Consider the following 12341-nt stretch of genomic DNA (forward strand, 5'->3'; position numbering starts at 1 on the left):
CAAACTATTCTTTTGGTTTCTGTGGGTAAAAAGCAGGGTACAAAAACCAGCAGCCATTCATCCTCTTGACTTTTCTGTATTTGTTGGGGGTGTGGGGGAGGCTGGATGGGAGAGCCTGTGATGATGGAGCATTTCCTTTTTTTAATTATTATTAGTAACTTTATTAATAATACATTTCCATAATAACATAAATCTTGTAGTCTTCCAATATAACATGATTAAACTTCCAGTAACACTTTATACAACATATTGTATAATTTTTGTACACTGAGACAAATGCAAATAAACAAATTCTGAAACTCCTATTTAAATCTCAACTGAGGATTCCCACTCGAAATTTATATATGTTTTCCCCATATAATTCCAAACTGGTCTCCTTTGATTTTTATACTTTTCTAGGTCTGTGTCCTTAAACAATGCTGTGAGTCTAGCCATTTTTGGAAAATCCAATAATTTCATTTTCCAATCCTCCAGCGATGGGGTCTCCTTTGTTTTCCAAACTTTTGCTACCACCATTCTGGCTGCTGCTAAGGCATACAATAACAATATATTCAATTCTTTAGGTATTTCATCTCTCATTATACCTAATAGAAATAGTTCTGGTTTCTTTTTGAAGTTAACACCCAGCATTTTCTTAAGTTCTGCATATATTTTATTCCAAAATTTAACCATCCCTGGCCAGCTCCACCACATGGAAAAAGTGGCCTTCCTTTATCTTACATTTCCAACATCTCTTGTCAGTATCCTGAGACCATTTTGACGTTAAGTACCACCTAAAGTACATTTTATAAAAATTTTCCCTCGAATCATAACTATCTGAGAACTTAATTTGTTTCTTCCATAAATGTTCCCAAGTCTCCATATCTATTGGATAGCCTAGATCCTTGGCCCACTTAACCATGACTAATTTAACACTTTCCGTTTCAGTGTCCTACTCTAATAGCATTTTATAAACCTTTGATATAAGTTTCTCATCCTTGTCTATTATCTCTATCTCAAATCTGGATTTCTTAAAACTAAAGCCCGTTGCTTTGTCTTTCTTAAAACATTCATATAGCTGGTGGATCAATGATGGAGCATTTCCCACCCTCAGCTTATATGCGAGTCAATAGGTTTGTCCAGATTTTGTGGTAAAATTAGGTGCCTCGGCTTATATGTGGGTCGGCTTATATGCAAGTATATTCGGCAGTATACCCAAATAAATTGTAAGTTGCATTTTTCTAACTTCAAAACAGGAAGTTTTTGAAGTAAACTTGGAAAAGAATAGAGGCATTTGTAGTAGTATAACTAGGCTTCTAAATTCCATTTGTGCAAGTCAGTCATCCAAAAAACATTTAGTTTGTTTGGCCAGAGCTAGTAATATGTATATACTGTTAACAACATATGGTCCCCACCTGCAGATATCTAAATGTGTGGATTGGGAGCACATGGACACTAATGAAATTTTTCTAGAAACTTGAGAGATCTCCTAGGTTTGCAGAAAAATCTTAAAATCTTAAATCTTCCACACACAAAAAAACATGGGTGGGTTAAACTCCCCCCCCACACACACACACACACAAACACACAAAACAATATTTTTTAAAAATGAACTTGATGAGAAGGGTACAGTTTTAACCAAGTATGAGCAGGGCACCATTAATGTTTGAAGAAAGTATGGAGACTGATGCTGTTTAGAGACCACTGGAAGACCTATGGAGTGGTGGTGATGGTGGCAGAGAAATACTAGAATTTTGCTAGTATATCATCAGCTAGTTCACAGCCATCCTTATTCTTCAGCGTAGCTCAGCAGCTGCTAATGGCAGAATCTGAGCTTTTATTGTCTGAGTAAGAGATACTTAGTTGTGATAAAAAATTTGCAACTCTTTCATTGCTCAGTAGTATGCCTTGATCTGGATGTCAGGTGTTACACCTGCAAAAGGGCCTAATACACTGCCCGATCTGTTTATGGATAATTTCAACCTAGATTCCATGATGGATATTGTAAAGATCCTGAGGTCTGTAAAGGCCATTATTTGTGCTCTGGATCCTTGCCTACCTAGGCTGCTAAAATTATGTAGGGACTACATCAACAAACCCTTAATATCTGTTGTAAGCCAGTCACTAACTCAAGGCACCTTCTTGGACACAGTTGTTTGTCAACTCTGAAAAGACAAAAATAATGCTGATTGGGAAAGGAAGGACTTGTCTTGAAGGACATAACGCACAGAAACAGTTTCTTTGCAAAAGAAAGACATCTAGAAGTCTCTATTTTAACAAGTCATTCTTCACTAGAAGAAGACTTTTTTTGCATTAAAGGAAAGCTCACCAGAAGACAATCTTATGACCAGCAGAGAAGTGTCATTGAATCCAACCCCAAAAGTTCCTGCTCTGTAAAGGTTTATACAGGTGCTTTATTCAAGCTATATCCCTGAACACATAGACATTAAAAAAAAAATTCTGCTATTTATAGTCTTCCTTTTTTACTTGGATTCAAAGTGGGTTATACAGAGTCAGTCAATATAACCAACAGGAGAGGGCATTCAACAAACAATACAATATTGGACTAGGGTTGTAGGACCAATCAGAAATCTAAAATAGAATTGAAGCAAAGCATAAATATTAATATGTCATTTCAAATGATACAAACATGACATATTAGAAATCTTGGTAGAATGACTTCAAGTGGGTAGCTGTGTTGGTCTGAAGTAGCACAACAAAATTTGAGTTCAGTAGCACTTTTGAGACCAACAAAGATTTGTTCAAGGCATGAGCTTTCATGTGCATGAGGAAGTGTACATGCACACAAAAGCTCACACCTTGAATAAATCTTTGTTGGTGATATGGTGCTATTGGACTCAAATATTGGTAGAATGAAGTAATAGGATCCAATTTAGTGGAAGGTCAGTAGCATTTTAGCTCCTAGACCTTCTATTCCCCCTACACACACACACACACACACACACACACAACGCTTGCTGCAGTTACTTCTTCCTTATGGAGGATAAAGATATTGTACATATGTTTTGGGAATATGGACTTGGTCTGTCTGCAGTCCTATTCCTAAACCTTATAATCCAGTATCTCCTAGGTTCTTTGAGAAAATAAATTATTAGTACTTAAAGGGGACTGAAATAATTGTAACACTGTATTTTTGTAGGCAAGGTTTATCATGTCAAATCACATAGATTCTAAGATTTAGACATAATTCATTTTTCCATTAATAATCACAGAAGTGCCTCTTTCCATCCTGGGATAAATATGAATGAATTTGTTTTCCTACAGTTTCATTTTTGGTAGCCAAGAAGGAAATCAGTGTTCCTTAATATGAATCTGAATGCCTGTTGAATGAACATCCTTGTTCGGACATCTCTGCTTCAATTATTGCTTTGCCTTATTAAGAAACAATTCACTTACTGTTTCTTATATTCCCCGCTCTCTGTGGGAAAGAGTATTGTTTCATGGGTGGTAATGCACTAAGGGCCAGAGATGGATAATGTCTCAATAATGAGACAACAAGTGTGAATTGAAAGCTAGCTGGTAATGTGAGGAGGCAAGAACGTGGGTTCAAAACTTATGCTTGAAACACTTTGGGAAACAATATCATATCTGTACAATAATAAAACTGTTTCTTCCAAACTAGTTTGCGGGGCGGGGCGGGGCGGGGCGGGGGGAGGAGTAAAGCTGCATATAGCAGTTATAACTGTGTGGTTGAATATATAATTTAATCCACCTTCCACTGTAGGCTTGTACAGAGGTACATATACTTAAAGAGCAAATAAAAAACCAACTCAGCAAGTATAAAACTAATACAAATATTCAGACTATTTCAAAGCAGAATTGGTGATTTTTTTCGTAAAGTAAAACTGTTCACTTACAGGTCTAGTAGGACTTTGGGAAGGGTACTGGTGAACATGAATGGATGCTGAATGGATATGAACGAATTTTCAAAAATTACATTGGCAAAATATCTCACTTGAAGTCTCATTTTAAAAGGTAGTCATGGCTTAGATATGAACATCAGCCTGTGACTTAGCTGCTTAAAAGTTAAATAAATTGGTGGTCTAGCCACACAATGCAGAACTGTGTACAACAAAGTGTCCAAATATTTGTACTGTCTTGTAGTTTTGAAAACCAATAAGCAACTTCATAAAAGATACGAGAAGTAAAGAGAGCCAGCTAGGTGTAGTGATTCAGAGTGGTGACTTCTATTCTGGAAAGATGGGTTTAATTCTGAACTCTTCCACATGCAGCCAGCTGGGTGACCTTGAGTTAGTCAGAGTCCTCTTAGAGCAGGTTCTCTCAGAGCTCTCTCAGCTTCAGCTACTTCACAGGGTGTCTGTTACGGGGGGATGAAGGCAATTGAAGCCACTTTGAGAATCCTTTGGATAGTAAAAAGTGGGGTGTAAAAACCAAATCTTCTAAAATAGACAGGTATTACAAAGATTACAAAGCAGTACAGTTTTGATGTGAAGATCTTCAGATAATAGCAAAAAAAGCAATGAGATGGAATGTTGGAAAATGAATGATGATGCATGCTTTGCAATTAAGTAGTGCAGCTTAAAAATGTCAGTTGAAATGCCTTTGGAGACTTTGTACCAGTTAATGTCAGCACATTAAAACAGTCCCACCTTCCAAAGATATTAAAATTGCCTGGGTGAAAATGAATCTTCTGCAGTGTTTTTGTTTGTGTTGCAAACTGATCCAAGTTTGACAGGATCAATCTGCTTGCCAGGGTGCCTGCCAAAGAACTGGGAAGGCAGCGAGATGAGTCATGATACATCTCCAGGCCAGCATAGAGTTTTCTATAGTTGAACAGCTCATTGAAGGTACATAAGGCTGTTATGAAGATTGGGTGGCTAATGGAATGTATGTCTGGTTTCTACTGTGTTGCCTCTGTCCTATTTTCACTTCTGGATTTCTCATTTTCAAGAAGCATGAAAGAGAACAATGATTCAATCAGACAGTGTCAGAAATAAATTTGTTCTTCTCATGTATTGCCCTAGACTTCTCTGTCTTCATTTTTTTAATTGAAGAAATGAGGTAAACATGTGAGGACAATAAAATTTAGAATGTTCACAAATAATTTGAAATCATGACATTAATTTGACTAAATGTAATTTACTGTCCAGCCAAATGTGCCTAAGGTGACCTTCGTTGCTGTAGCTAGCTTTGTCGTTTCTCTTTTCTACACAGAGGAATAGAATTTAAAGCTATAGCAGCCTCGTGTGCATCAGTAGAAGATGCTGAAATGTTTGCTTAATGAACTTCTGACCATCTTGTCTTAATTAAGATTGCAATACCAGTAGCACCAATTTGGCAGTAGTTGACATTGAGTTGGTAATATCAGAAATGAGTCCATAAACATAACCATTTTAGTTTCTTACAGCAAAATTAAACAAAAGTCCAGTTGTATCTTAAAACCTAGCAAAAAGTATTCTATCATAAGCTGTCATGAGTCAAGCTCACTTCAGATGCATTAGGAGCATCCATCCAAGGCAGCTGCATTTGTCCGTAAAGTTCAAGCAATAGAAGAAGTGGGAGAAGCAATGTAAAGTATGAACCAATAAAAAAAATGTACCTCCCTAGGTACAGTGTTCCAGAGCTTTGTTGTAATGACTTAGAAGACCCTCTTCTGGGTTGTTCCCTGCCTAATATCAGAAGGTGTAGTACTTGAAGTAGCATCTCTGAAAATGACCGTAGTGATTGAGCAGATTCATAAGGAAGTAGACAGCCGTTTAGGAATGTTGGTTCCAAATTATATAGAGCGTTGAAGGTCAAAATCAGCACTTTGAATTTTGCCTGGAAATAAATGAGGAGCTAGGCCAAGACTTTTTAAAATTATTACTGTTGGTTTTATATACTGCCCCTCCCTGCAGGGCAGGCTTGGGGCAGTTTACAATCCTTATCCATTATTGTTCCTCTATATATTCCTGAAACAGCCTAGGGGGTGGGATGTGTCCGGCTGTCCAGGTTAGAATAGGGCCAATCAGGGGCGGCAAGCAGGAGGGTGGCTGCGGCTCCTTTTTGCCCTCAAAGCGGGTTAAAGGGAGTGGAAAGCCCCCCCCTGCCAGCGACGACAGGGCTTTGCGGCCCGCAGGGAGGCTGCTAACTCACTCCCCCCCCCCGGCTCCCTCCCAGCAGGAGCATACCTGCAGGCCGCAAAGCCCTGTCGCTGCCTCTCTCCTGTTGGGCGACAATAGAGCCCACAGCCATAAGATGTCTAGCAGGCAAGGAGGGAGGATGGGAGCTGGAGGGGGAGGGCCAATCAGGGTGGACCTGGACGGACAGGGACGGACAGTCTCTTACCAGGAGGCTGTTTCCCAAATGTATAAGGGAGCAAAATAGTGTTAAGGATGACCCACTCCAATCAGCTTCGTAGCTGCAACATTCTGTACCAATTGAAGTTTCTGAACATTTCTTAATGACGGTTGCATATGTTGGCAGCTGTTGACGGAAAGCAGGGTAAGGTAAACATGGAACTTAATTAAGGTAAGTGCAATGTGAGACATATTTAACAGATTCAATAGAGCAATGCTGAGACTTTGCAAACAAATAACTGAATAGAGGCTGCATCTTACTGAGACGTTAGTCCCTTTACAAAGTGAGGAACCCAAGGTCCTGTTTCAGCTGTGTGGGGTAGACTGACTAGAATTTAGTTAACCTACTCAGCACTTTTACATTGAGTTCTCTCTTTGAAGTATGATGTCTTTTGTTCAAATTTATTATTTTTAAGGAAAATATATAAAACACACTCGGGCAACTTGCAGAGTTACTTGCAGTCACGTCCAACACAGACCTATTCCGATTTTATTCTTATTTTCCCCAAGTAAATACAGCGGTTTGTGTCAGAAAAACAAGTGTTAATTTGAACTGTAGAAGGACAAAACAAATGGAATCATAGGACCATAGAATCATAGAGTTGGATGGGATCCTCAGGGTCATCTAGTCCAACCCCCCTGCGGAATGCAGGAAAGTCACAACTACCCGCAGCCATGCTTTAACCTACTGCAGAAGCTGTCTGCGGGTATGTGTTAGCATGCACAACTTTAGTTGGGGCGAGCGTTCGACTGTGAGACCTAGCAGCTCTCTGAAGGCCGAGAATGAAGGGCAGAGCGAATGAGGAAAGCAAAGACTAATGCAAAGTGGGGTGCAGGGCTGCTGCAGCACAGGAAAGCACGTGCAGACTCTTAGGTGCTCTCCTAGGAGATTTTCCTGCCGGCCTCCCCAAAAAGAAGAGAGAGCTTGAATGCAAGTACTCCCACCCCCTTGCTAGCCCCTTCACCACTCCCGCAAACCTAGAGATCCAACGATATCAATTAGCTGAGGTGCTGGGAGCCCTGGAACAAAGGGAGGTCTGCAGTGTGGGCTCCCAGCTAAATAGGATCCAGCCCCCCCCCCCCAGCCTTCCCCGCAGCTTTCCCGCGTACGGGAAAGGGAGTGGGGTGTGAGTCCAGTGGCACCCTCCTTGTGGCTGGATCCAGCCGTGTCGCTCATAGTGGTCTGCTGGCGAACCAGCAGCCACATTTATTGGCAGTGTATATAGCCTGTTGAAGATATTGCTGTTGTAATAGCAGGAATATGTTCTGTGTTCAAATTCATGCTAATCTTTTTTCCATATGCTGTGTTGCAGCAAGGAAAATGGTATATTTAAACTTTATAGTCCAGCTTCCAAAAGCATTCTGAAAGTTTCCATTAATCCAATGATGATATTCAAGACTGCTGCTATATTAGAGGCATCTTCTTTTAGGCCATATGCAATTTTGTTAACGGTCTAATTACCAGCTTAATTGAGCCAATAGAAGACATAATGTTTCTGAGTGAGGCACACACCTAAGTGATTTCTATTTTTTAAATAGCTTTGTGCCTGCGTGCCAGATGTTCTGACAGATTTTCACAATTGTAATCTTGCTGTTTCATTTTGGTATTGCTTAGCTTGCTGGAGTTAAATTAGTACAGCAGTGCCTTGACTTGAGAGTCAACTAAGAAGAATTAAATGGCAGTGGAGCTTCTCTCTTCTTCTGTAAGCTTTTAGCTTTATAGTCAGGTCTTTCCATTAATCCTCATCTCTGATGCTGTAATGAAACATTGGCTGGAGGAAATCTTCAGCAGCAGAATTAGTTTTATACCCCACTTTTCACTACCCAAAGGAGTCTCAAAGCAGCTTACAATTGCTTTCTCTTCCTCTCCCCACAACAGACACACTGTGAAGTAGGTGGGACAAAGAGCTCTGACAGAACTGCTCTCTGAGAACAGCTCTAACAGGATTGTGACTAGCCCAAGGTCACCCAGCTGGCTGCATGAGGAGAAGTGGGAAATCAAACCCAGCTCCCCAGATTAGAGGCTGCCACTCTTAACCATCTAGTGAGCAAAGTTAAGGGAAGTGGCATTCTAGAAGCTGCACTCTGTGTGGCAAAGACTCTTTTGTTATATTGTAGATCAATAATATTGTGCTGCTATAAGCTGTTAATTCACAAGTGACTGAGTGAACAAAAGAAAAAAGATACCATGTCAAAGATTAAATCACAGATTTCTGTTGTTCCAAATATGCTGATCATTCTCTTTTCTAATCTCTCTGTATAATAATAAATAATAAATAAATACTACTAATAAGAATAACACCATGGAGAACTGATATGGGGAGGGAATTTAGACCTAGCTCATGTGTTATTCGATCTATTAATTCCTTTTGTACCTTGAAGTGTAGAGCCACATTTGTATCCCCATCCATGTGGCATAGCGGTCTATGTCATGTACCATAGTATATACATGCAAATTCCCATGACAATCCACCTAAAAGTTGTGGTAAAATGTGTAGCAGTGAAAAGCAGTGGCTTGGGAGCCATACATGTCTCTTCTGAACACTATTTGCCAGTGTGACACTTGTCCCATGTTCCAAGAAAGTGCCACCTGGGATACTGCAAGGACTGGAGGATAAACTGAAAGCCTCACTTAGATGTGGACTGGGATGGATAGAAAGGGCCTAGCGTCTTCATTGACCCACCTACTTTACTCCACTCATATCTACTGTGTTCTTGTCTCAATACCTTGGCAGCAGAGAAAACTGTCTTCAGAGAACAAAAGGAAAACCACCACCATGATGTCCACCAAGGAAAAGAGTGAACTGGCCATAATGTGGGTGGGGATGGGTTTTACTCCCCTTTCTCCACAGCCAGGTTATTCCCTTGGAAAACTCTGAAGGCAGAGAGGGAAGGCACACAAAGGCTGGCTGAGGGTTAGCAGTGGTCAGGAGAGATAACCCTCCATATTCAGAGATATTTTGGTCATTAAAAGGTTTAAATTTGGGTGTGTCTGTATATATACTTAATATTACTAGTTATATTACATTGTTAATTGTATTACATTGTTAATCTATGTCTCGGGTGATGCATATGGCCTACTATAATCATGTGGCTCATTGAATTGATGGTAAATATGAATGGGGTTATGTAAGACACAGAGTGAGCACTATTGTGTTATAGCAATCAGATCCAATCACACACATTATTGTATGCACATCTTCATCACATATGGAGTTGTTTGGTAAATAAACCAGTTTTCCCAACATGTGAACTGGTGGTAGGTGACAGTCTCATGATTATAATATAGTTGTGGCGCAGAGTGGTAAGGCAGCAGTCATGCAGTCTGAAAGCTCTGCATATGAGGCTGGGAGTTCAATCCCAGCAGCCGGCTCAAGGTCAACTCAGCCTTCCATCCTTCCGAAGTCAGTAAAACAAGTACCCAGCTTGCTGGGGGGTAAACGGTAATGACTGGGGAAGGCACTGGCAAACCACCCCATATTGAGTCTGCCATGAAAACGCTAGAGGGCATCACCCGAAGGGTTAGACATGACCCTGTGCTTGGATAGGGGATACCTTTACCTTTTTATAGTGGACCAATAAGTATTCCTTATTTTAAAATCTGAGAACTGCCTAATAGTTTACACTAAAACTTGTTAATGTGATATATATTCATGTTTAGTCCATCTCAGTGAATTTGGCACATGTTCATTTGTGATATTTTAGACATGTCCTGGCTCCAGCTTTATCAAGTAGCCACTTTTTACTCTGCTTCATTCATACCAACCAGTAATATTCTGTGCACAATCAATCTGAGACAAGTTCTTCTAAGTGCAACTGGAGAAATGTTCACATTCCAAATCATGTTTAAAAATGGTGTAGTACTTTGAAAACACAAAAGTCTACTATTAATAGGACAAGTATTAATGTTGTCTGCCCTGATCCTGGAGCTGGATAGGAAGGCACCCCACCACTATCCTAATGCTGAGTGTTTCAAAGTGTTCTCAGAAGCACCTGTTGTAGTCAGTCAGTCAGTCAGTAACCTTTTATTGGCATAAAATGTATAAGACATATAAAAATAGGGTTTAAAATTTCAACAAAATAGTAAAATGGGGTTACATAACCAAACAGATCTTAAAATGATTAAATAAACTATAAAAGATAAAATACAAGGTAGGCAGCATATTATAAAAGCATCTTAGTTAAAACTCTGGCAACTAAAATGGTTATCTCTGGGTCTTTGTCAGAGAGCAGAAATTGCAAGGTCATAGATTTACTTACAGAAGGCTTGTTTCCCAGCAAGGCAACAAAGCTGTCATCCCGACACTGCTCATATAAGGGGCAATCTAACAAAATGTGTGAGACAGAGTCAGGGCAACCAGAACCACACGGACAGAGTCTCGCATGGTATGGGATATGGTGGAATCTTCCCTCTAAGACCTGTTGTAACTATGCATTGTTTTTCAGTTTAACCTTGAATATATACATCTCGTGTCCCCCTCTCCCCATGAAATTCTGAATTGGTTCCCTTTACAACCTGAGATAGACCCATGGTTGTCATAGCACCCCTTAAGACTTTACCCTGACCTGATAAGGGAACCTCAGCATGTATGTTGAAATCCCCAAGAACTATCAACCGTATGTTTCTGAACACCAATTCTGACCAAACACCAGTTTGGTCAGCTCAGCCAGAAACCCTGCCGATAAGTTAGGCAAATGGTACATCAGCAGGATTCTTGATCTGTCCCTAATATTCAGCACAAGGTACATACAAGTAAAGGCAACCTCTGTCTGTACTAGGTGCCTAGTGATGAAAAAATATTCATTGGGAAAAACGTTACTCCACTCTCTGTCCTGGTCAGTTTTCCAATAGAGTAACCAGCAGTTTTCCAATAGAGTAAGTTTGCTCATTTACTTCATTTACACCTCACTTTTCTTACCAGTGGGGACACAAATTGACTTACACCACTCCCTCCTCTTCGATTTTATCCTCACAACACCCCTGTGGGTTAGGTGGGTTAGGCTAAGAGAATGTGCTATGGTAGAGTGGGGGATTTGAATCTGAGTCTCCCAGATCTTAGTCTGACACACTAATCTCACACCATAGCACACCACACCAGTTCTCTGGTCCTCTATACTGCAAACACTTTGAGTGGGATGGCTGTGAGTAGAAGCACCAGTGGCCATGTAACAGGAGAGCAGTTTATGGGTCAGCAAGGAGATGATGGCGTACAGCTGCTTAACAGACCTTCCTGGTTTGGAATGAAATGAGAGAACGCTGGGATTAATTTCTGTGTTTCTGCTATGCCTTTTTCCTATCTTGGTCTCTTGTTTATCTGCAGGGTTGTAATGTTATGGAAGATCAGGATCTCCGGGACATTGGTATTAGCGATCCACAGCACCGCAGGAAACTCCTCCAGGCAGCACGTTCTCTTCCTAAGGTTAATATGCTACATATTTTCCACAAGTAGACACAGTACAGCATAGTAATTTTGGGACATCTTGCTTTCTTGAATTCTGAACCCTAGCGTGTTTCCAAACAACAGGAATGGAAAGTGCTCCTTGTCAGAAGGAAGATTCCTGGGATGGGGCTGCCTCTTGGGGAGGAGGTAGTAGGTGGGTCGACCTATGTTGGAAACTTTACATCTATGATAACCGTGTTGTGGGCATATGGCTTAGGGATAGGATACTGGGGCCCTGAAGGGCTACTCTGGCAAGTGTGCCAGGGCTGCTGCCCAATACAAAAAAGACTCCAAAAGACAACTTCAGTGGCATGTGGGACTGCACAAAATAGTGATGATGAACCCCCATTTTATGCACATATCTCAGAGTGAGTTCCTGATTGGACAGTATAATGAACCAGTAAAAGATACATCAGCTAGCTAGATCAGTCCAGTGTGATCAATGTGTCATATTTAGAATTTGTATCTAATAACATCTGATAATACTTAGCTGTACAGGATCTCAATTCTGACTTTAGGCCAGCACATGAATTCTTATACATTCATGCCACTGGACCCTGGCAGCTTGCCTTCCCCCCAAACCTGGAGATTCTATGGTGAT

The 12341-nt window shown here is 40.5% G+C and overlaps 1 protein-coding gene across 13 annotated transcripts in view; it reads left to right on the forward strand.

The window, feature by feature from the left end:
• ANKS1A (ankyrin repeat and sterile alpha motif domain containing 1A) overlaps window positions 1-12341 on the forward strand; it is a 140784-nt gene that overhangs the window by 105752 nt on the left and 22691 nt on the right. For all 13 annotated transcript variants that reach the window (XM_077334442.1, XM_077334444.1, XM_077334447.1 and 10 more), the window contains one exon: window positions 11621-11719. In XM_077334442.1, the coding sequence (XP_077190557.1) occupies window positions 11621-11719 (99 nt within the window). The remainder of the gene's footprint in view (window positions 1-11620; window positions 11720-12341) is intronic.

Source organism: Paroedura picta, chromosome 4 (genome assembly GCF_049243985.1).
Source record: "Paroedura picta isolate Pp20150507F chromosome 4, Ppicta_v3.0, whole genome shotgun sequence".
Taxonomy (NCBI): domain Eukaryota; kingdom Metazoa; phylum Chordata; class Lepidosauria; order Squamata; family Gekkonidae; genus Paroedura; species Paroedura picta.